We start from the raw sequence: 25,639 nt of genomic DNA on the forward strand, positions 1-25,639 counted from the left end.
AGTCGAACTTTCCACATGCAACCACATTTGCCTGATCTAGGAAGGCCTTAACTTAGTATATGCACATGCTTCTATTGGTGTCACAATAGTTGGAAGAAGTAGAAGGGTGTGCAACACTGGCCCGGTAACCGGGTCTAATTCCGAGCGCATAGGAACGACATGGTTCACACATTGTAAATAAAATGATCCCAAGTGGAATATTTGGGACCACCTTGGTGGTAAAGCCTATGGTAGGCCCTAAGGCCTCTAATTTCTTCTCCATGATATCACTTCTTGGGGGTATGTCAGTGACATGATATTGGTATTCTTGATAGATGAATTCATTGGATAAGTCCATGGTGTGGGAAAGTGCAGAACTCCTGTAGAGTGTAAAAATATATATGAACAGCCTGGTCCACGATATTGGGCACAGGTCATCCTAGGTTCATCTGGATGGCCGGTGTTGAAGGGCTCCAGGCTTGTGGATTGAGCTTGTCGAGAAGAGCTTGTGCGGGGACTAGTGAAGACGAATGAATAGTAGACAAGTGGGGGCAATCTGCCAAGAAGTTGGGGTGGCTGCATGATCTATCGATGATGAGGGGTAGAATGTTGCAGCTTTGGGATGTGTCAATCAATTGACAAAACGGGGAAAGTGTCGAGATGGTCACGAGACAACAGAATAGGCTGAATCTGAATCCAAACATTGAGCATTTTTTCCTGTTCAGGAAATCCAAACATTTTTTCACTAATATGCAAGACTTGAGTATCATTTCAATGATGGATAGAAAGTGAAGGTCACATGGAACATCTCATAATTATTGTACCCGTGAACGACATAACCTAGAGCGTGAGAGTAGAGACATGTGTTGCCCAACCCTGCACAAGGATGGCACTAAGTGATTAACAGTAACCCGTGGGCACCTGCGAGAGCCCAAGCCTTCGTTTCTTCCTGGATCGCCAACATGAGTTGCAGGGCGAGGGGGCGCGCATTGCCGAACGGACACATGTTCTGGAAGCACCAGATGGACCATGCCATGAGAATCACCAATGATGTTAGGCACTTTTAATGGCCGACAAGCGATGTGGAAGTAATGGAAGCCCAGTAGAGTAGAAAGTCCACATCTCCGGTCAGTGCAGGAACGGTAGCACGACACACAAGAACATCATGCCAAACCTGTCGAGAGAAGGGGCACCCAATAAGGAGGTGATGTGTGGTCTCCGGCTCCTGGTCGCGAAGGGCGCATGAGTCGGCGTGAGGCAACCCATGATTAGTCGATCTCGTCAAAGTCGAGCACCAGTCAAGGTTTGTCGACCACACAACGAACTTGATCTAGAGTGACAACTTATGTTTTTCAGATCTGGTGCCCGTGCGGTGCGAAGGTGGAACCGAAGAATAGCGCGCCGTAGCAGGAGTTGGCCGAATAGTTACCATCTTGCGTCCATCGTCCGAACGGTCCTGGGTGTGAGATAGCGTCATGCTACAATGTCAAAAAATCCAAACATTGAACTGGGTGGACTAGTTTTGCGCTTTTTAACCCCAAACATAATTTCCATAAAACTGATATCTGTGATTGGAATGAAGAGCTAATTCTTCAGTTCTATGCGACGCTGCACATCACAGGAAATGCTGAAGATGTGAACTCTTGGGTGTTGGACTGGATGACAGAAAACACTCACTTCAAAGCACCGGCCTTTGAATTGCTTCCTGCCCTGCCTGTCAGTCCTCCCCTTGAATGTGCTCGTTGTATATATCATGAACCTGAACTCATTGATCACTATATGCAAGTGTTGATGAAGCCACTAAAGCCCGGTCAAGCCCCAAGGACCAAATTCCTCGTGAAGGAATTACTATATGTGCCACGGACTGTCTATCGCATTCTGACCAAGACATTGAGTCCAATCAAGGGCCATGACTCGAATGAAGAAGAGGTCATTGGCATCATGAAGAATCTGCTGTTCAACATCATTCATGGCGTTCCTGTCAACTACCATGATTTTTTTATGAGGACTCTGGCCAATGTTGCATTGTCCCCTTTTGAATTGAAGCCTTACGCTCCTTGGATTATGAGATGCCTCAGATTAAGGTCTTCAATCAATTACAAGGCTGACACACTCAACCATGGCAGCTACTTGCCCCCATTGAAGTCCTCAAGCGGACATTTTCCTCAGCTGATGAAAAGGGCAAGGCTACTGTTGTTATTGATAAAGGCATTCGTTCATTGGATGGTCAGTTCCGCAAAGCTGCATCTTACTCCACCAATGATGACTCTGTCACTCATGACTCTGCCGCCAATGCCTCAAATCAAAATCCTCAAGGCACAACTCCAAGGGTGATGACTGATCGTGAGCTTCTCCTCAGTCTTCACCAGAAGGTCGATCGCAACCACAAATGGGTTAAGCGTCAGTTTGGTTCAATTCTTCACAACATGGCTGCTACGCACAATTCAGTGAAGAAGAACCACTACTACCTCTATGAAGTATCCAATCGCACCTGGGCTGTTCTATCTCATCTTTATGGTGAAGAAGATCTAAAGCAGATGGGCTTCAAGCAAGACTTTGACTGGTCTCAGCCACCGGCAAAGAAATTCAAGAAAGTCAAAGTTCCTTCCTTGGTAGCCAACTCATACTCTTCATCACCCCAAACATAATTTCCATAAAACTGATTGTTTCACTTTTCTACAAAAATCACTAAATAAATTTGATAAAACCGGTCTGTCTAAAAATCAACTCATTTTTCTACAAATCCTCATTAGCTTCCAAACAACCACTAACATGACCCATTTATGCCACGATCTGTTTCTGTCATGCCATCCCACGACAAGATCTTGTCCATGCGGCCCACTTCTGCGACGCACCTCCCCACAAGCGAAGCACGTGTGAGGTTCCTTATTGCGCAACAGGCAAAACTAAGCACACATGTGACATGTGCTGTGCTCAACACACAAGACGAACATGACTGAACTGTTACAGCAACAAGGCCATTTTCAAACCGCTCGGGAATTTGCATCGTCAGCAAAAAGGCCTCTTGCCACCGCCGGACGCCGTCGTGTTCCCCCGCCGTGACACCGGTGGGATGCTGAAATGCCAGAGCCGGCCGGTCTTTCCCACCCGGAACATGTCGCAGAGGAACTCCTCGGCGTACCTCTTCTCCACCTTGCGGTCTACGTCGTGCAGGAACACGTCGGTGTCCCCCTCGCCGCGCCTCGCCCGCGCCATTGCCGCCGCCGTCCAAATCGCCGCCATCCTGCCAGGCGCCGACGCGAAGTACCCCTTGGGCGCGTCCAGCATGAGCATGTCCCACTCGTTCTCGTACACCTCCGGCGGCAGGTTGTGCAGCGCCAGCGGGCACGCGGCGTTGTCGCGGACCTGCACGGGGGCGTCGGCGGCCTCGGCTCCGGCGCCGGGGACGCAGGAGGAGAAGTTCTTGTAGGAGTCGAAGAGGAGGTCGGCGTGGTCCATCCGCGTGCGGTACGTGACCAGATGGGCGCGCAGGAACGGCGACCTAGCGCGCACGATGCGGTACCACTCCGGGTCCTCCTCCAGGAAGACGGTGACGCCGCCGGGGTTGAGCGCGTGCCAGAGCCGCGAGTCGTGGCCGAGGCCGAACACCAGCAACCGGACCGGCGCGCGGCGGCGCAGCACGTCGAGAGACAGGGAGATCTCGGCGCGTGACTGCTGCGGGACGGTGCGCGTGGTGGCGTAGTACACGGCGGCGTCGGCGAGCGCGGCGAGGCCTGAAGGCTCGTACCCGACGCCCGAGGGGGCTAGGACGCCGGGCAGGCACGGGAGCAACGGCAGCAACGGCAGCGGCGAGGTGAGGAGGGTGGCGACCAGCAGCGACGTGGCGACGAGCAATGCCGCTGCAGCGGCAGTGGCGATGCGGCCGGGGGGCTTCATTTCGGGGCGAGCCGGCGCGCAGTGCGTGTGTGCTGTGTGGGGTGGGGATTGGACAATACTCCATATTTAGCGCGAGCAGCGGAGCACGACGTGGCATCCCCTTCGCTGCACGATACCGCACGTTGCTTTCTTTTTCCGTCCCAATGTCGTAGTACTACCCCGCCGACGAGGCAACGACTTTACCGCAATTTTCTTTTAGTATAATTAGGGAATCTCTACCTACATTGATGGTGGACTGGCTGCACGCATATGGCCAAGTGGCCCATCAGTGGGTTTATTTGGTATGTAGGATTATTCTTGTGTTCTTTTTTAGATGGAATTCTTGCTCGTTTATCCGGAGTCTCAAAAAATAATAATCCAAATGATAAGTACCTCACGTCATGTACCTGGACATTTAGCCCGAACTTCCTTATAGCCGTCTGATCGGCAGCACAAATCTCTGCGTGCGTCATCTTGCCAGGTCGGCAGCAGAAACGTTTGGGTTGAATCGCTCTCGCACCGCACACCCATCCACCCCCGGATTCCACTTCTCTGCATCCCATCCACCTGTCCCGACCCCCTTCTCACTCTGCTTTTCTCCACCCTCTGTTCACCGCCGGATCTAGAGGAGAGATGAATGGCGGCGCCGGCGATGACGAGGAGGAGCCGCGGCACGGAGGAGCGTGCGCGGTGGGGAGGAGCTGTGGCGGGGAGTGGAATGGCGGCGGGGAGGAGCCGCAGCGGATTGCCGGGGAATGCGGCGAGGAGAATCCCTCGGCGCTCGGCGGATGCAGGGTACGGGTAGAGGTGGCGCGGCGGAGCAGGGCGCCACCAGCCTCCAAAGCACCGGTGGTGGTGGACGCCGGCGCGGGCATGCTGCCCTGGCTATCATTTCCGCAGGGTAAGGATGCCGAGCGACGGTGGTGGTAGCCGCCGACGCAGGCCTGCTGCCCCTGGCGACCCTCGCCGCCTTCCTCTGCTCAGAGCCAACGATGGTAGTTTTGTAGCGCACCTCCGCAAAGGTCCTGACCCGCAATCGCTATCTTCCTCCGCCCACGCGACAACACAGTGGGGTTTCTCTGGTGATCTCAAGTCCGCCGCCGCAGAAGCAGCTGTAGCACAAGCTCACCGAGGTCTTCGACGCGAGGCAGTTGACCCTCAGCTCCAACAGCGACAGCAACGCTATGAAGTGATTTTCATCACAGGTTCAACGATTTTCATTAACAGATTCAACGGTCTTTTTCACCATGCCCGCTAATTTTTCAGGGACATGTTTTTTGAGATGATAGTCGTTCCTTGTTGTGTAGCTAGGTTGCAGGAACTTTTTGTGGTTGATGTGATGCTAATTGATCAGTTTTCATGGTAATTTTACAAATTATAGTCCATGGCACCCCCAAATGTTTAGTACATTGCAACTCAAATTTTGTTTTCGATGTTTTGCGTGGAGGCCGAGTGCTGGCTCCTCACCCGTGCCGCCACAACAGCAGTCGAGACCGCCTCCATCTGTGTTGTACCCATCATCGTCGAGCTGCTCGTCCGCACTGCCATCACATGTCGCCGCTGTGGGCTCCTCGGATCCCCTCGATGTTATTACTTCACCTCCGATGTGGGACTGGCCGTCGTTCTCTCCTACGATGGTGGGTGCTCGACATCCCCTCTCCCTGTCACCTCCGTTTCCCTGTTGCTCATCCTTGGCTGTCCCTTTTGCTCTTGTAGTACGTGGCGGCGTCACCCAATTTGGAGGTAAGAACATGCCTTTATCCATGATGTGTAGAACAATTTGTATTAGTAGGCTCATGGGATTTTTTGCTAGTAAATCATTTGACAAATATTAACTATATCTAGTTGTAGGCTCATGGCTCACTTTCACACATTTTCTTGATGTTATATAGCGATGATTTTTGTTGCTGTGATGGCAAGCTTTACCCAAGTTCAAAATCTACAAAATTGCCATGACAATGTTTAGCTCGTATTTTCTGCAATGAGCATGGGATTTGTTAAGTAATTCAATTTTTTTTCCATGATGGAAGATTTTTTAAGTAATTCAAATATAGTCTTCTTTTTTGCCACCCCAATTTACATTCTGAAAATAAATTTCCATGGCAAAAAATCTTCCTTTCTGCCATTGCACCTTCACACATTTTTGGGGTCATATTATATAGTTTTATGTGATGGCAATTTTCACCCAAGTTCACAATCTCCAAAAATTTCCATGGCAATTTTTAGCACGTTTTTTTTTTTACTTTGAGCATGGCAAAAAAAATTCTTCTTCTTTTGCAACATGGCAAAATTTCCTTCTCTAAGTAACCATGGCAAATCTAGTTAATACATGATGGCAAACTTAGTGCATAGACCATGGCAATCTTTAGGTCATGGTCTATGGTTTTTGTTGATCATGAACTTTTCATATCATGGCAAAAATTACTTTTTATTGCCATGGCAACTTTGCCATGTCTCTTTGTTTCAATTACCATGTCTCTTTTTCGTATCATGACAAAAAGTACTAAAATGGGTACTTCCAACTTGATAGGGAAAATAATTCCCCATATGCCTTGTGCCACATTGCAATATATTTCTGTTAGAGGTGTTTGCCATGTTTTTTTGTTAGTTTAAAGGTGTGTTTGCCATGGCAAATTTAATATTATTCACCACGCGGTCGTGACAGTGCGGCGGACCACCATATATATTGCAACTTTGCCATGTCTCTTTGTTTCAATTACCATGTCTCTTTTTCGTATCATGACAGAAAGTACTAAAATGGGTCATTCCAACTTGATAGGGAAAATAATTCCCCATATGCCTTGTGCCACATTGCAATATATTTCTGTTAGGTGTTTGCCATGTTTTTTTGTTAGTTTAAAGGTGTGTTTGCCATGGCAAATTTAATATTATTCACATGGCAAATTTACTTACATCGGCATGGCAAACTAAGTTTATATACATGTCAATATTAGTCTATGAACTATGGCAAAGTTTATAGACCATGACAATTTTAATTCAATTACCAGGGCAAGTTTGAACATGCATTTGCCATGGCAATTTTTGATTTTTTAATTACTTCACATTCTTGGCAATTTTCTTTCATGGAAAATTTGATTAAAAAACATGGCAATTTTGAATATGCTTTTACCATGGCAATTTTCTTGATCATTTGTTTTGCGTTATTTTCACATACATGGGAATTTTATTACGCACAACACGGCAATTTTGGTAAAAACACCATGGCAAATTTGAACATGCATTTGGCATGGCAATTTTTGATCATCTTTTGTAATATTTCACATTCTTGGAAATTTTCTTTCATGGCCAATTTGATTAAAAAACACGACACATTTGAATATGCATTTTGCCATGGCAATTCTCTTGATCATTTATTCTGGGTTATATTCACATACACGGCATTTATATTACGCACAAGATGGCGATTTTGGTAAAAACACCACGGAAAATTTGAACATGCATTTTCCATGGCAATTTTTGATCATTTTTTGTATTATTTCACATCTTTGAAAAAAATTCTTCATAAAAGCATGGAAAATCTGATAAAAATACCACGCTAATTTTTTGAATATGCATTTTTTGCCATGGCAATTTTGAATCATTTGTTTTGTGTTATTTTCACATACACGGCGATTTTATTACGCAAAAAGATGCAATTCTGGTAAAAATATCATGGCAAAACTAAACTTCCATTTTTCATGGCATTTTTTTCTATTATTTCACATTCATGGAAATTTCTCTTTCATAAAGAATGGGAATTTTGATAAAAATAGCACCTTAAATTTGCATATGCATTTGCCATGTCAATTTGGTGATTAATTTTTTGTGTTATTTCACACACACGACAATTTTTATTATGGAAAAGACGACATTTTTTGGTTAAAATACCATGCTAAATTGAACATGCATTTGCCATGGCAATTGTTTTTGGAATTATTTCACATTCATGGAAAAATGTCCTTTTTTATAAAATTTGGCAAATCTACTAAAAATACCATGGAAAATTTTAAATATGCATTTACCATGGAATATTTTGACATTTTTTTGTGTTTTTTCACATACATGGCAAATTTCTTATATAAAAGCATGACAATTTTTCCTTAAGATACAATGGCAGAATTTATTATACATCTGGGCAACTTCGGTCATAATTACTCTTTTTTACATAAATGACAAATTTTTTATACGAAGCATGGGATTTTTAATTAAAATACCATGGCAATTTTCGATATACATCTGCCACAATAATTGTTTAATTAAAATGATGAAAAGCAGTTTTTCATATATATTTTGCCACGGCAATCTATTCAAATGATTTTCCATGGGAAATTGGTTTTTATATGTATCATTGTAATTTTTACACTAATTTTTTTCATCATGGCAAATTTTCATTTGTCACCACGGCAAAGTCTGGGCTTTATTAGTCACATCCAAATCTAGGTTTTCTAGTCACAGTATAGACTGGGCCTTATTTTGTCTTTTTCTTAGTCACAACAAAAGGCTTGGGAATGGAGCTGCACGAGGAGCGTTTGGGCCATGGAGGTTTAAGAGGGGTACGAGGGGCGTTCGGGCCAGGGAGCTTCTCGTGCCGAATGAACTCGTTCGGTCAATGCTCTCCTAGACCGCGCGTACGGTGGTTATCAGTGTCCAAAAAAAGTTCATCGCATCCGGAACACAAACAGGTAAGACATGAAAACATGCCTTATACAAATTATTCAAGCAACCATACCTAGCTAGTCTATGAACAGCAAAGTTTGCCGAGGGTCGCGCTCAAGCATCGCGGACTCCTCCCGAGCATGGAACAAACTCTTGATCTCTTCAACAATCGATATGAAGATGGACCTATCCTTCTCTTGATCACATAATTTCGACGCCACCGCGTTGGAGTCAGTTTCCAGCACAAGCTTATGGATACCAATCTCGTTGGCAACTTGGGTAGTACATGTTGGAATATTAGGCAAGTTCATTATTAATTCCAGTAAATAATTCATGACTAGAAGAGATACTAGCATGCAATAATCTAGCAAACTAGAAGAACAGCAAGACATGCATAACAGCAGCAAACACGTAACAATAGCTGTAGAAACAGACATGAACAGAGGATGTTGGACGTACTGATCGTTAGCTATTATGGGTGCGACAGTGTTGATGACGATGTTGGCGACGATCTGCTGCTGACGGCGATGAATACGACGATGAGTAGCACCGCCCGACTTGGACGGAAGACGACCCGTGATGACGAATTTGAGCAGTCGCGCACAGCGCTTCCCAAAAACCTATTTCGTCCTCTCCCGGTGCAGGATCGCAAAGACGAACGGTTCCGGAGACCTGCTCTCCCACGCGCCGATGCACGCCGGCGTTTGGGATGGAGTAGACTACGATGGCGGCGCAAGTTGTGAGATGAGGCAAAACCCTAGTTGTTTTTCGGTGTGTCTCTGGCCGCAGCCGGTAGCTGTATATATATTAGGACCAGAGGCGGTATTGTGTCGCGACCACAATCCCAAACCGGCCCGGCGAGGCGAGGCGAGGCGAGCGAGCGCGCGCGTGTGGTTTTCCCGTTCTCTTCTCACACACCACTTAGAGTGGTGGAGAGAACCCACTATATAAAGAGGTCCAACTCTTCTTCAACTTCCAAGGTGGGACTAAACTTAGTACCACCACTTGCCATTTTACACATGGGCTTTGAGATTTCAGAAATTGCTATGGGCCTAGCCCATTAATTCTAACAATCCCCCACCAGATCTCAAATACCCATTTAGAGATTTGCCTTCTCTCATCACTTGTTTAATATACCAGTGTTTCAGCAGAGACTGTTAAGTTGAGCTTCTGCCTAGAACTTTAAGCTACATCCATTCACAACTTGACAATGGACTATGCCTTGAATTGCTAGTTTTGTGTGAACAGGTTTCACTCAAAGTCTTAACCAGTACCTGACCGCCAGTAGGCTACCCCGCGGTTTGGAGCTTATACGTCATACTCCCTGGTCTCTTCGTGAGCTTACTAGAGATCACCCAAATCTCATAGACTGCGACGTTTACAGTCAGAACTCATATAGGTGTGTTCTTTCAAGACTGCTCTGTAGGACAGCATCTTTGCTAATTATAGCCAATAGAACCACATTAAGGCATGTTGCCAACCTGCCTTACAGATCTGAGCCTTACAGCTCTGAGAGTTTTGCATCTTCACTTGGAGACGATCATAAGTTATTACTCTCCTCAGTTAACCAATAGCTTGTTCTTCCCAGATCCTAATTCACGGGATCTCCGATCACAAAGGTTGGGTTACTACTATGGTGTAACATCTATGGGTCTCATACCCATCTCCCTCGATGCAATATCTATCACATTTCGTGATAGTCCCTTTGTAAAGGGATCTGCCAGGTTTTTGTCTGTTTGTATATACGTAACAGTTATTACTCCGGAGTTTCTCAACTTCCTGACAGACTTCAAACGTCTTTTCACGTGTCTTGATGACTTTGCATTATCTTTAGAATTGTTCACTTTAGCGATAACCGTTTGGTTATCACAATTCATAAGAATAGCCGGTACAGGTTTTTCAACAACCGGCAAGTCCATCAAGAGCTCACGCAGCCATTCTGCCTCAACAGTAGCTGTGTCCAAAGCAGTTAATTCTGCTTCCATAGTTGACCTCGTCAATATGGTTTGCTTGCAAGACCTCCATGACACTGCGCCACCACCATGAGTAAATACATACCCACTTGTTGCGTAAAGTACATCAACATCGGAGATCCAATTTGAATCACTATATCCTTCTAGCACAGCAGGATGCCCTGAATAAGTAATTCCGTAACTCATAGTACCTCTCAGATAGCACAAGACCCTTTCTAGTGCATGCCAATGATCATCACCCGGGTTGGACATGAACCTACTCAGTTTGCTCACAGCAAAAGAGATATCTGGTCTTGTAGCGCTAGCTAAGTACATGAGTGAACCGACAATTTGAGAGTATCTTAATTGATCTCTCGTTTCTTTCTTGTTCTTTCTGAGTGTCACGCTGGGATCATAAGGTGTTGGAGAAGGCTTGCTATCCATAAAACCGAATCGGTTCAAGACCTTCTCAACATAGTGAGATTGCGTTAATGTAATCCCACTCTCATCCTTAATAAGTTTGATGTTTAGAATTACATCGGCTTCTCCCAGATCTTTCATGTCAAAACTTTTCGATAGAAAAGACTTGACCTCATTAATTGCATTAATGTTTGTACCAAAGATCAGTATGTCGTCCACATACAAACATAATATGACACTATTGCCCCCACCATGGCGATAGTAAACACACCTATCAGCCTCGTTAATGACAAATCCTGCAGAAGTCAGAGTTCTTTCAAACTTCTCATGCCATTGCTTAGGTGCCTGTTTCAGACCATACAAAGATTTTAACAACTTGCACACCTTTCTCTCTTCACCCTTTACCACAAACCCGTCAGGCTGATCCATATAGATCTCCTCTTCCAACTCTCCATTGAGAAAAGCTGTCTTTACATCCATTTGATGAATGATAAGACCATAAGAGGCAGCCAAGGAAAGTAACACTCGAATGGTGGTCATTCTAGCAACGGGTGAATAGGTGTCAAAATAATCTTCGCCTTCTTTCTGAGTGTAGCCCTTGGCCACTAGCCGCGCCTTGTACTTATCAATAGTACCATCAGGCTTCAGCTTCTTTTTGAACACCCACTTACAGCCCACAGGTTTACAACCATATGGTCTATCAGTTAGTTCCCAAGTTCCATTAGAAAGAATTGAGTCCATCTCATTATGAACAGCTTCTTTCCAATCATCTACATCCGGAGATGCATATGCTTCTGCAATCGTCTTGGGTGTGTCGTCCACAAGGTATACAATGAAATCATCACCAAAGGATTTTGCAATCCTTTGTCTCTTGTTCCTTCTAGGAACTTCATTGTTATCCTTCTCAAGGACTTCCTCATGTGATTGTTCGAAATATTCATCAGTTGTACTAGATTCAGGAATTATCTCAGAAGAAAATCTAGCAATGCTATGCATATCTTTCATAGGAAATATGTTCTCAAAAAATGTTGCATCACGAGATTCCATTATAGTATCAACATGCATATCAGGTACTTCAGATTTTACCACTAAAAACCTATAAGCAATGCTCCGTTGAGCATACCCTAGAAAGACACAATCCACTGTCTTTGGTCCAAGTTTGCGTTTCTTAGGAATAGGAATATTGACCTTTGCCAAACATCCCCAAGTACGCAAATAAGAAAGTGATGGTTTTCTCCCAACCCACTCCTCATAAGGGGTTTTCTCTTTATTATTGTTGGGAACTCTATTCAGGACATGACATGAAGTCAATAGAGCCTCCCCCCACCATGCCTTAGATAAACCAGCAGTGTCTAACATGGCATTCACCAAGTCAGTCAATGTGCGGTTTTTCCTCTCGGCCACTCCATTTGATTGAGGTGAATAGGGAGGCGTCCTCTCATGAATAATACCATGTTCCTCACAAAATTCATCAAAAACTTTTGGAAAATACTCTCCACCACGATCGGACCTAAGACGCTTGATCTTTCTCTCTAGTTGATTTTCAACTTCAGCTTTATAGATTTTAAAGTAGTCTAATGCTTCATCTTTAGTTTGCAACAAATAAACATAGCAAAATCTAGTCGCATCATCAATCAAAGTCATGAAATATCTCTTTCCACCTTTTGTCAACACACCATTCATCTCACAAAGATCAGAATGTATGAGTTCTAGAGGTGCCAAGTTTCTCTCCTCGGCAGCCTTATGAGGCTTTCGAGGTTGCTTAGATTGCACACAACTATGGCACTTAGAACCTTTGGCAACTGTGAAGTTCGGAATTAAACTCATGCTGGATAGCCGAGACATTAAACCAAAATTAATATGACATAAACGAGAGTGCCAAATACTTGCATCATCATTAACACTAGCACAAATTTGGTTTATTGACTTATTGCAAAAATCTGAAAGAGAAAAGCGGAACAAGCCTCCGCACTCATAGCCTTTTCCTATAAATTGTCCAAATTCTTGACACGATTACTTTATTGGACTCTAAAACTACCTTAAATCCATCTCGACATAGAAGGGAGCCGCTAACTAGATTCTTGTTCATAGTAGGGACATGCTGCACGTTCCTTAGTTGCACGATCTTTCCCGAAGTAAACTTCAGATCCACCGTGCCAATGCCACGAACAGAAGCATGTGACCCATTCCCCATTAGGACGGAAGAATCCCTTGCGACCTGATAAGAAGTAAACAGGGAGATGTCAGCACACACATGAACGTTAGCACCCGAATCAATCCACCACGAAGATGATTGAAATACTGAAAGCACAATAGGTAAATTACCATACCCATCAGTATTGCTAGCGGTCACCATGTTGACAGTCTTGGAGCTTGTTTTCCCTCTGCGGTCTGCACGTTCAGGGCATTCCTTGGAAAAGTGTCCAGGCTTCCCACAGGCGTAGCACTCTAGCTCAGCCTTGTTGAACTTCTTCTTCTTGAAAGTAGTAGTCTTGGTAGGCTTGTTGAAAACAGGTTTGTTCTTCCCTTTGTTCTTGTTCTGTGGGTACCTCTGCACCATGTTAGCAGTAGGCTGAACCTCACCTCCTTTTTCAGTGGTATCTTTAGCCCGAGCTTTTTCTTCAACATCAAGAGATGCAATCAGATTTTCAACTGATATCTCTTGTCTCTTATGCTTCAGAGTTGTGGCGAAATTCCTCCATGAAGGAGGCAACTTTGCAATCATGCACCCAGCCACGAATTTGTCGGGTAGAACACATTTAAGGAGTTCAAGTTCCTTCACAATGCACTGTATCTCATGAGCTTGTTCAACCACAGAACGGTTATTCACCATCTTGTAGTCATGAAAACTCTCCATGATGTACAGTTCACTGCCTGCATCTGTTGCACCGAATTTTGCATTCAGTGCATCCCACAGAATTTTTTCGTCGTTTATGTGCATGTACACATCACACAGACGGTCAGCAAGAACACTCAGAATGCATCCCACAAACATAGTATTGGCTTCCTGAAATTTTCTCCGATCTTCGTCGGTTATTCCCTCTGGAGCACCAACACTAGCGTGGAAAACTTTCAGAGCAGTAAGCCAGAGCGTGGTCTTCACCTGCCACCTCTTAAAGTGCACACCGGTAAACTTATCCGGCCTCAGTGCATCAGCAAATCCAGCCATAGTTAACTCAGGAAATTGCCTACAATTAGGTTTTTGGATTGTTGGAATATTAGGCAAGTTCATGATTAATTCCAGTAAATAATTCATGACTAGAAGAGATACTAGCATGCAATAATCTAGCAAACTAGAAGAACAGCAAGACATGCATAACAGCAGCAAACACGTAACAATAGCTGTAGAAACAGACATGAACAGAGGATGTTGGACGTACTGATCGTTAGCTATTATGGGTGCGACAGTGTTGATGACGATGTTGGCGACGATCTGCTGCTGACGGCGATGAATACGACGATGAGTAGCACCGCCCGACTTGGACGGAAGACGACCCGTGATGACGAATTTGAGCAGTCGCGCACAGCGCTTCCCAAAAACCTATTTCGTCCTCTCCCGGTGCAGGATCGCAAAGACGAACGGTTCCGGAGACCTGCTCTCCCACGCGCCGATGCACGCCGGCGTTTGGGATGGAGTAGACTACGATGGCGGCGCAAGTTGTGAGATGAGGCAAAACCCTAGGTGTTTTTCGGTGTGTCTCTGGCCGCAGCCGGTAGCTGTATATATATTAGGACCAGAGGCGGTATTGTGTCGCGACCACAATCCCAAACCGACTCGGTTTCTAATTCGTATACTTACCGGACAAGAAATCAAAAACTTGTCTGCCAAGACATAAAAATAAAACGGCAAAAGGAAGCTGCGCTCCTGCAAGGAGACGGACCGGATTTCGGCGGACCATTCACGCGCATGTCGCATGTACGCGCCGCCTCGGCACGGCCCGGCCCGGCCCGTCCCGGCCAGGCGAGGCGAGGCGAGGCGAGCGAGCGCGCGCGTGTGGTTTTCCCGTTCTCTTCTCACACACCACTTAGAGTGGTGGAGAGAACCCACTATATAAAGAGGTCCAACTCTTCTTCAACTTCCAAGGTGGGACTAAACTTAGCACCACCACTTGCCATTTTACACATGGGCTTTGAGATTTCAGAAATTGCTATGGGCCTAGCCCATTAATTCTAACAGTACAGTGGCAAATGAAAAGCCCAGCTTGCTCCGGCTCGGCGATGGACGGGAAGAACTGCACTCTCCTCCCATGAGCGTACCATGATGGTCCCAATGAACCCCTACGCCACCGCCACAATTGCCGCCTTGGTCGTCGCTCCATCCGCATTAGCCTTGATCCAACCCTTGTCTACAGACTCCACCTTTTTCGTCAGAGCTCCGTTTAGTGGCGCCCTAGTAGCATCTTGTGTTGTATTCCACTCCTCCACTACACATCAAATACAATCAACGTTTTCCTTGGCATTATCAATTCTCCTGATCTCCCTTGCTTCATTATGAGCTGGTGATACGTCTCTAACGTATCTATAATTTTTTATTGTTTCATGCTGTTTTATTATCAATCTTGGATGTTTTATAATCATTTTATATCATTTTTTTGATATTAATCTATTGACATAGTGCCAAGTGCCAGTTGCTGTTTTTTCCATGTTTTTTACATCGCAGGAAAACAATATCAGACGAAGTCCAAATGCCACGAAACTCCACGATGATTTTTTATGGGCCAGAAGGAACACATTGGGCCCTGGTTGCACCGGGGGGGAGTCCCGACGAGGGGACAACCCACCAGGGCGCGCCAGACGGCGCAGGCGCACCCTGGTAGGTTGTGCCCACCTCGGGTGCCCCCCGGACCGCCTCTTTGCTCTATAAATACCCCCAAAAATACCAGAACCCTAGGGGAGTCAACAAAATATTCATCCAACCGCCACAGAGTCCAGAACCACCAGATCCAATCTAGACACCATCTTGGATGGGTTCACCACCTCCATTGGTGCCTCTTCGATGATGCGTGAGTAGTTCTTTGTAGACCTTCGGGTCCGTAGTTAGTAGCTAGATGGCTTTCTCTCTCTCGCTGAATTCTCAATACAATGGTCTCTTGGAGATCCATATGATGTAACTCTTTTTGCGGTGTGTTTGTTGGGATCTGATGAACTTCGAGTTTATGATCAGTTATATCTTTTTATATCCATGAAAGTTATTTGAGTTTCTTTGATCTCTTATATGCATGATCTCTTATAGCCTCGTATTTCTTCTCTGATATTTGGGTTTTGTTTGGCCAACTTGATTTATTTATCTTGCAATGGGAAGAGGTGTCCGATAGTGGGTTCAATCTTACGGTGCTTGATCCCAGTGACAGAAAGGGAACCGACACGTATGTATCGTTGCTACTAAGGATAAAAAGATGGGATCTATATCTACGCAATAGACTTGCATTACTCCGTTTTTCCATGAACTTAATACACTAGATGCATGTTGGATAACGGTCGATGTGTGGAGTAATAGTAGTAGATGCAGGCAGGAGTCGGTCTACTAATCTTGGACGTGATGCCTATGTAATGATCATTGCCTGGATATCGTAATAATTATTTGAAGTTCTATCAATTGCCCAACAGTAATTTGTTTACCCACCGTTTGCTATCTTTCTCGAGAGAAGCCACTAGTGAAACCTACGGCCCCCGGGTCTTTATCCTCATATATTTGCTTGCGATCTACTTTTCCTTTGCATTTTTATTCAGATCTATTAAACCAAAAATACAAAAATACTTTGCTGAACTTTATTTTATTTGCGATCTATTATTTCAATCTATTACCAATTTCTGGCATCGTTACCCGAAAGGGATTGACAACCCCTTTAACATGTCGGGTTGCTAGGTGTTGTTATTTGTGTGCAGGTGATGTTTACGTTGTGTTGCTTGGTTCTCCTACTGGTTCGATAACCTTGGTTTCTTCACTGAGGGAAATACCTACCGTTGTTGTGCTGCATCATCCCTTCCTCTTTGGGGAAATACCGACGTAGTCCTAGCAGACAGGAGCTTTTATGGCGCCATAGTTAGAGAGCAATCAAAAGGAATTTCTAGCACCGTTGCCGGGGAGGATCTTCAACATAACCAGGTTCCTAATCACAAATCTCATCTCCTCGCAATTTACATTATTTGCCATTTGCCTCTCATTTTTCTCTCCTCCACTTCACAAAAAATTGCCGTTTTATTCGCCTATCTTTTTCACCGATCTCTTGTCTCTAGTCCCGATGGCTACCATCCCTACTCCTCCTTTGTCACCAGATTTTGAAGTTCTTTACTTCAAGCAAAGACAAGGAGAAAATTTGAAAGATGCCTGGTATAGGCTTATGGAATCATATCGTGTTTCCAATCTAAAGGGGGATGCTAAGGTTTTGCTTCGTAATTTTTACATAGGATTAGCTTTGCATCATAGGCAACTTCTTGATTTTGCAGCTAAAGGAAATTTTATTGAGCTTGATGCAAACGCTGCCTATGAAATTTTGGAAGGAATTTTGGGAATTCCTCCTCAAAAGAAGGGGTTTTACTTTACCCCTGAGGGAGTTTAAATGTTGGACAAACTTGGTGATTTGCATAAACATATGGTCGAAATACAGAAATATAATGAACCCCTCAAGGACCTCAATGGTAGTATCAATTGCATGAATACCTTGATTACTCTTTGCAACAAGCGATTGGATATTTTGGATCTTAAGATGGTTTCTTTTCCGAAGAATTTAGGGAAGCGTAAAGAGCCTCCCGGGTTTGAGAAAACCCTTACAAAAGTTGCCAAAACTTCGGAAGACAAAACTTAGATCCTTGCTTTACGCCTAGCTAAGGGCGTAAAACTTTAGCGCTTGTTGGGAGGCACCCAATGAATAAATTTTATTTTTTCTTTTTGCTTTATGTTCTTGTGTGTTTACACAATTATGCTACTGGTATGATTGTGTTTTTTATGTTTTATTTAGTGTTTGTGCCAAGTAAAGCCTTTAGTATCTTCTTGGGTGATAGTTGTTTGATCTTGCTGAAAAAGACAGAAACTTTGCGCTCACAAGAATAATTTTCATATACCACAGAAAAGTGCTTTTGCCTTGATTCTTTTTGCAGAAGATTAATATACAAATTACCCTGGTCGTCCTAATTTGATATAATTTCTGGAGTTCCAGAAGTATTCGTGAAAGTCAGATTGCTACAGACTGTTCTGTTTTGACAGATTCTGTTTTCTTTGTGTTATGTGCTTATTTTGATGGCTCTACGGTTTTCTTTGATGAGTTTTTGCCATATAAAAGTTGGAATACAGTAGATATAACACAAAAACAAAATAAGAATTGGTTTGATACAACAATTATAGTAGTGATTTATTTTTCTTACACTAACGGATCTCACGAAGGTTTTCTTGAGTTTTGTGTGATTGAAGTTTTCAAGTTTTGGGTTATCTTACGATGGATGAAAGAAGGATAGAAGATCCTATGCTTGGGGATGCCCCAGCATCCCAAGCTATTATCCAAGAATGAGCAACCAACTAAGCTTGGGGATGCCCCCGAGTGGCATCCCCTCTTTCTTCTAACAACCATCGGTATTTTACTCGAGGCTATATTTTCATTCGTCACATGATATGTGTTTTGCTTGGAGCGTCTTGTATGATATGAGTCTTTTCTTGTTTTATTTTGTGTTTTAAGTCATCAATCCTTGCTGGACACACCTATTTGAGAGAGCCAAAATTATCATGACTTGTTAGAATTGCTCTCTGTGCTTCACTTAAATCTTTTATGAGCTAGGACTTGCTCTAGTGCTTCCCTTATATCTTTTTGAGCACGGTGTGCTTTGTTATTTTTTTAAAGAAATTCTCTCTTGCTTCAGTTAAATTATTTTGAGAGAAACAAAAAGAATTATGCACATGATCTTCACTTATATTTGTTTGAGCTTATGAAAAGCAACACATGAAAATTAGTCCCAAAGTGATAGATATCCAAGAAGGATAAAGAAAAAGAAAAGAGAAAATGTCATGAAGATCATTGGACAAAATGAACTTGATTTTTAGTAATAGTTTTGAGATATAATGATGTGATATGTGAGTTATGTTGATGAGTAATTGTGCTCTAGTAAGAATATTGGTGTTAAGGTTTGTGATTCCCTATGCATGCACAAAAGTCAATAGTCATGCAATGAAAATTATATCCTACTTGTGGTGCATTATTCAGTGTTAATTATGCTTAATGCTTGCTTATGAGATTATTCGTTTCTTGGTTGGTCGCTTCTCAATCTTTTTGCTAGCCTTCATTTTGCACTAAGTATGATCTCTACTTGTGCATCCAAAATCCTTTAAACCAGTTTTGCCACATGAGTCCACTATATCTACCTATATGCGGTATTCTTTTGCCGTTCTAAGCAAATTTGCATGTGCCATCTCTAATTTTCAAAATAAACTTCTCTTTTGTGTGTTTGTTTCGCTCGCGGAACGGTAACGGGTGGCTAATATTTTCCATGCTGGATGTGTCATTCTCATGATGAGTGTTTATTCACTTGTCATTGCACGAGAGTAAGGCAAAGGTTTTAGGGATGCCCAATCCTGAAATGCAAAAATGAACTTACTTTATGTTGTCAAATAATAAATTCCTTGGAATGTGTTGGTATGGAGGGCACCCGTGGATACGGTTAGCCATGGAAAGTGAAAGTATGGTGGAAAAAGGAATAAACTTTATTTTCTGTTTGGGAACCGCCTATGGCATATCTAGCATGGAAAGTGTTCGGAACTCTGAGCCATTCTCGTTGGTGGGATGGATACACCTCCCAAACTGTTTTTATGTCTAATTTCTTCGCTTTGAGTTCTGGCACCTCTACAAATCCCTACTTCCCTCCGCGAAGGGCCTTTCTTTTTTACTTTATGCAATTTTTATTTTTATTTTGAGTCTCCATCTTCTCTCATAAAAAGCACCAACTAGGAGACAATATGATCGTACTTAAGTATTGGGTGTAGCTAATATTCGAGTGTGTTTCATGAATGGATCACTGTTTGAGCATGATGGGCTAGGGATAACTTATTTTAGCGTTGATATTTTGAAAGACATGGTTGCTTGTTGATATGCTTGAGTATCTAAATTATTATGTCAAAACTAGATTTTGAATCACATAAAAGTCCAAATGTCCATGCTATAAAGAAAAGAATATATGATATGACATGATAAACAACACTCCACATCAAAAATTCTGTTTATATCACTTACCTACTCGAGGACGAGCAGGAGTTAAGCTTGGGGATGCTGATACGTCTCCAACGTATCTATAATTTTTGATTGTTCCATGCTGTTTTATTATCAATCTTGGATGTTTTATAATCATTTTATATCATTTTTTGGTACTAACCTATTGACATAGTGCCAAGTGCCAGTTGTTGTTTTTTCCATGTTTTTTACATCGTAGGAAATCAATATCAGACGAAGTCCAAATGCCACGAAACTTCATGATGATTTTTTATGGGCCAGAAGGAACACATTGGGCCCTGGTTACACCTAGGGGGAGTCCCGAGCAGGGGACAACCCACCAGGGCGCGCCAGGAGGCCCAAGCGCGCCCTGGTGGGTTGTGCCCACCTCGGGTGCCCCCCGGACCGCCTCTTTGATCTATAAATACCCCCAAAATACCAGAACCCTAAGGGAGTCAACAAAATATTCATCTAGTCACCGTAGAGTCCAGAACCACCAGATCCAATCTGGACACCATCTCGGATGGGGTTCACCACCTCCATTGGTGCCTCTCTGATGATGCGTGAGTAGTTCTTTGTAGACCTTCGGGTCCGTAGTTAGTAGCTAGATGGCTTTCTCTCTCTCGCTGAATTCTCAATACAATGGTCTCTTAGAGATCCATATGATGTAACTCTTTTTGCGGTGTGTTTGTTGGGATCTGATGAACCTCGTGTTTATGATCAGTTATATCTTTTTATATCCATGAAAGTTATTTGAGTTTCTTTGATCTCTTATATGCATGATCTCTTATAGCCTCGTATTTCTTCTCCGATATTTGGGTTTTGTTTGGCCAACTTGATCTATTTATCTTGCAATGGGAAGAGGTGCCCGGTAGTAGGTTCGATCTTACGGTGCTTGATCCCAGTGACAGAAAGGGAACCGACACATATGTATCGTTGCTACTAAGAATAAAAAGATGGGATCTATATCTACGCAATAGATAAACGGATCTTGTCTACATCATGTCATCTATCTTATTGCATTAGTCTGTTTTCCACAAACTTAATACACTAGATGCATGCTGGATAGCGGTCGATGTGTGGAGTAATAGTAGTAGATGCAGGAAGGAGTCGGTCTACTAATCTTGGACGTGATGCCTATGTATTGATCATTGTCTGGATATCGTCATAATTATTTGAAGTTCTATCAATTTCCCAACAGTAATTTATTTACCCACCGATTGCTATCTTTGTCGAGAGAAGCCACTAGTGAAACCTACGGCCCCCCGGGTCTTCTTCCTCATATATTTGCTTGCTATCTACTTTTCCTTTGCATTTTTATTCAGATCTATTAAACCAAAAATACAAAAATACTTTGCTGCACTTTATTTTATTTGCGATCTATTATTTCAATTTATTACCAATTTCTTGCATCGTTGCCCGAAAGGGATTGACAACCCCTTTAACACGTCGGGTTGCGAGGTGTTGTTATTTGTGTGCAGGTGCTGTTTATGTTGTGTTGCTTTGTTCTCCTACTGGTTCGATAACCTTGGTTTCTTCACTGAGGGAAATACCTACCATCGCTGTGCTGCATCATCCCTTCCTCTTTGGGGAAATACCGACGTAGTCCTAGCAGACAGGAGCTTTTCTGGCGCTATAGTCAAAGAGCAATCAGCTGGCAACATGTGGTGTAGAGTCCGCATCTTTGTTTCCTTGTCCTCCTCACCTTCCTGCTGCAACCACTTGAGCATCCAGTTGACAAGATCCACGTGAGAGTCGATGATTCCCCTCCTCCTCCCTTAACTCTAAGTGTTGCAGCTCATCCCCAACAACCAACTCATTCTTCATCATTGTCCACACAAGAATAACCTGTGGTGATCATTCTTGTGTTCTTGTACGTGTAAGTATGTGTCAAAGTATATTATGTATATATTATTGTCTTTTTATGTACAAACATTCATCCCTCCAATTTACCACCTTCACTTTTAGAAATGGACATACTCCTTCGAAGTTAAATAAAAAGGAAAACAAGTCACGAGGAGAAATTTCATCTATGAAAAACCTACCCTTAAGATGAATCTCGTCTTGGAGATTCGGGTTGCCTTGTCACAACCCTAGTTTAGCCTTTGCTTGTCCTTGCATGATCATCATGTCTAAATTCTGAAATTTGAATTGGGGATGACCAAGCCCTGGCACTAAATCAATTCAAGTGGTTCAAGTTTAAATCTTTTCAATGAACCCAGAATGCCCTTTAGAAAAGTTCATGATTTTTGATAAAGGTGAAAACCTCTTCCAAAAATGATGCACATATTTTTAGGCCATTCTGGTTATTTGAATTAACTCATATTGTATTTGAATTGGGGCATTTAAATACTATAAATATTTTAAATGCTCCAACAATTTTGGAATTAGTTGAGGGCCTCTGGAATAATTCATTTAGTGCCCATAACTATTTTCAGAATTTTTAAAAGCGATTTGGTTTGAAAAACCAAATTAAAACAAATTTGCATAAATAGAAAATAAAAACAACTGAATAAAAGACAGAGAGAGAAGTTACCTGGCCACCTACCTGGCGCAGCCCACCTGGCAGCCCGTCTGGCCGGCCCAGCCCACCAGGGGCAGGGAGGTCTTCTTCCTCCCGCCAGTCGGATGCACAGCGCGTGCCCGACGCGCGCGCGACCACCGCACGCCACCTCCTGCTTGCCGCCGAGTCCCTGGACGCGTGGATGAACGCCCGGTGTCGTCCCGATCCGCCCGACCTCTCTCACTCTCCCCTGCTCTCTTCCTCGTCGTTCCCCACCTCACCGAACGCGCCCGCCGCCGCCGACGAGCACCACCGCGCCCAGAGCCACTGCCTCGCCTCGCCGATGCGCTCAGAAGCTTCGCCTCAACCCCCTCTTCCTCCCCACCGAGCCATGCCCCGCCGGAAGCCCTGCAGCATCGTCCCCGACCTCGTCTTCAACCTCTGGTCGCCGGCGACCTCACCGGGGATTCGCGAGCTCCAGCCCGTCCCCGGCCTAGCCGTTGCCTCTACTGGAATCGCCGTGAGCCCCTGCCCCTTTCCCCTCTCTCCCCATGCTCGTCCGCGCCTTCTAACCACCGTGGCCATCGGAGCCGATAGCTCCTCGCCGCCGGCCATGTCGCCACCGCGGCTACGGCCCTGGAAGCACGCGTCCAAGCTCACCACTAAACTCACTACACCCCCACGAGCCTAATGCGCCCATCCGCGGCTCCTGCCATGCCCTGCATCGTCGCTTCCGTCGATGCCTGAACTCTGGCGACCGCAAAAGAGCTCGCCGCCGTCGGCTCCGGCCACCCCAGCACCTCCCACCGCCACCGTTCGATGTGCTCCACTCCGCTCGTTCAAACGCAACAAGCCGCGCCCGAATTGGTGCCCTGTGGCTCGGTTCCGACGCCCTCCACCGCGTCTGGCCTCGCCGGCGTCGAGTCACCGGTGGGTTTGACCCCGCTGGCCTGGGTTGACCCCGGTTTGACCTCCCCTGGGTCCTGACGTGTGGGCCCAGGCCCCTGCTTAATTAGTGTTAGGTTTAATTAGTGCTAATTAACTTAGTTAACCCACTAACTCGCTGACATGTGGGCCCAGCCCTGCTGACATTTTAGTTAGTGTTAGCATAGCGCTAATTAACTCAGTTAATTAACTGAGTCACTGACCAACGGGCCCCACTGGTCAGGTTTGACCTGGACCGGGTCAGTTGACCTGCTGAGGTCAGCATGACGCAATGCTGACGCAGTAATAGGCTTTTCTGGATTTATTCTTATTCAGGTAATTCCAGAAAATAGTGCTAACTTCTAAAAATCATAGAAAATAATCTATAACTCAGAATGAAATAAATTATATATGAAAAATGATCAGAAAAATCCAATCTATCCATCTGTACTGGTTTCATGCATGTTTAAACAACTTAACCTTGCTGTTTAGATCAAAACATGATAATGCACTTTATAAGTTCTTAGTTTGAATTTGAACCTTTGGTTCAAATCAACTCAAACCCTTCTGTTCTTAGCTGCATTAGCTCAAACCACAACATATTGCCATGTCATGATCATGCATCATATTGTTGCATTGCATTGATTGTGTTCTTCCCTGTTTGCCGGTAATTGTCCCCTCTCAGTAGACGACGTTCCAACGATGAGTTCGATGACACCGATGAAGAACTATACTATCTTCAGAAGTGCGAGGCAAGCAAAACCCCCTTGTTCATTCTGATACAATCCCACTCTCTCGCTCCTGCTCTCTTTTATTGCATTAGGACAACAACGATTCATGTGTTACATGTTGCGGTAGTTGAACCCCTTTTCCTCTGCATGACATGTCATTGCCACAGTAAATAGATGAAACCCACTAGCATGAGTAGGAGTTGTTTGAGCCCTGATGTGCCTACTCATTCATGCTTGCTACTGCTTAGAGTTGAGTCAGGTCTGATTCATCGGAGATGAATCGGAGGCGTGTGAACATGTCCTACTGTTGAGAGCTAAGTGTGTGAACACGATTTGGTAAAGGTAGCGGTGAGAGGCCATGTAGGAGTACATGGTGAGTTGTCTCATTGAAACCGTCCTCAAGAACTGAGTTCTGTGTTTGTGATCCATGAACAACTACTACCACACATTGGAATCCTTAATTGACTCTCTCGGCTTCTTAACCACCCATGTCCTCTGTCCAGGAGTTGCAAGTAGTTTCTGGTGTTTGTAGTATGCTGGAGGCCGTGCGCAGCGCTGACCCGAGGGGTTGGCTGTGATGCGGTAGGCACGTGGCCGGGTATACAGGGCACCCGTTTGGTGTCGCGGAACCCTGTACACATCGTTCGGGGCCGTATGTGGAAACCTCGGCCGGACTCCCTGCGGATGGAACCTGAATAGGCGATAAACCTGGACTAGAGACTTGAGTGTTTAGGTAGGCCGTGGCCGACACCCTCGCTGGGCTTCTGCTTGACGGTTGCCGAGTACATGTCGTGTAAACGGCGATAAGTGGTGAGAGCGTGTGTGAAGAAGTACACCCCTGCAGGGTTAACATCATCTATTCGAATAGCCGCGCCCGCGGTAATGGACTTCTGGGTTGCCTGTACAGTTCATAGACAAGTGAAAGTGGATACTCTAAAACTCGCAAGATAAGCATGAGTGCTATGGATGGCCTTCTCGTAGGGAGACGGGAGCGGATCCATAGTGGTGTATTGATATGGTGAATATGTGGACTCGTGTGCGCCACCTCAAAAGAGTTACTTGCAGTCGTAGCTTAGGATAGCCACCGAGTCAAAGCTGGCTTGCTGCAGTTTAACTCCACCACCCCTTTATTGATACCGATGCATATGTAGCTAGTTCTGATGTAAGTCTTGCTGGGTACATTTGTACTCACGTTTTCCTATTTTATGTTTTGCAGAGAGACGTCAGTCTCGCTAGTAGTTCCGTGTGGACTTCGACGTTTAGCTTGATACCTCAGCTACGATCGGCAGGATCTGGTAGATAGTCAGGCTTCTCAGCCTTTTTCATTTGTAGATGTCTGTACCCACACATGTTAAGCTTCCGCATGTGCTTTGACTTGTATGCTCTGAATGTTGGGTCATGAGACCC

The 25,639-nt window shown here is 44.5% G+C and overlaps 2 protein-coding genes across 5 annotated transcripts; one reads left to right on the forward strand and one right to left on the reverse strand.

The window, feature by feature from the left end:
- Positions 1-2,608: 2,608 nt before the first annotated feature.
- LOC109750211 (arabinogalactan O-methyltransferase 1) lies at positions 2,609-3,932 on the reverse strand. Its single transcript, XM_020309166.4, has one exon. The coding sequence runs from the start codon at positions 3,874-3,876 to the stop codon at positions 2,989-2,991; it is 888 nt and encodes a 295-aa protein (XP_020164755.1). The 5' UTR covers positions 3,877-3,932; the 3' UTR covers positions 2,609-2,988.
- Positions 3,933-4,344: 412 nt separating this feature from the next.
- LOC109750209 (uncharacterized) lies at positions 4,345-16,085 on the forward strand. Of its 4 annotated transcripts, none has more exons than XM_040399478.3 (6): positions 4,345-5,060; positions 5,163-5,217; positions 5,303-5,492; positions 5,572-5,598; positions 8,344-8,799; positions 15,066-16,085. In XM_040399478.3, exons 1-5 carry the CDS (start codon positions 4,763-4,765, stop codon positions 8,401-8,403), a joined length of 630 nt encoding a protein of 209 aa, XP_040255412.1. In that variant the 5' UTR covers positions 4,345-4,762; the 3' UTR covers positions 8,404-8,799; positions 15,066-16,085. The 4 variants fall into 4 exon arrangements, 3 of the variants coding, with proteins under 3 accessions (XP_040255412.1, XP_073364952.1, XP_040255414.1); XM_073508851.1 differs by having other exon boundaries at positions 4,395-5,060; positions 8,344-8,537; positions 15,544-16,085; XR_012203126.1 differs by lacking the exon at positions 15,066-16,085 and having other exon boundaries at positions 4,395-5,060; positions 5,167-5,217; positions 8,344-8,793.
- Positions 16,086-25,639: the final 9,554 nt, after the last annotated feature.

The sequence above is a fragment of the Aegilops tauschii genome, chromosome 2, assembly GCF_002575655.3.
Source record: "Aegilops tauschii subsp. strangulata cultivar AL8/78 chromosome 2, Aet v6.0, whole genome shotgun sequence".
NCBI lineage: Eukaryota > Viridiplantae > Streptophyta > Magnoliopsida > Poales > Poaceae > Aegilops > Aegilops tauschii.

Bases quoted from the DNA above. Each gene is read 5' to 3' on its own strand.
- LOC109750211 (XM_020309166.4), bottom strand. From the start codon at position 3,876: ATGAAGCCCCCCGGCCGCATCGCCACTGCCGCTGCAGCGGCATTGCTC.
- LOC109750209 (XM_040399478.3), top strand. From the start codon at position 4,763: ATGCCGAGCGACGGTGGTGGTAGCCGCCGACGCAGGCCTGCTGCCCCT. The intron at 5,218-5,302 runs GTAATTTTACAA...TTTTGCGTGGAG, and splicing joins CTAATTGATCAGTTTTCATG to GCCGAGTGCTGGCTCCTCAC. The intron at 5,599-8,343 runs GTAAGAACATGC...TCTTTTTCTTAG, and splicing joins CGGCGTCACCCAATTTGGAG to TCACAACAAAAGGCTTGGGA.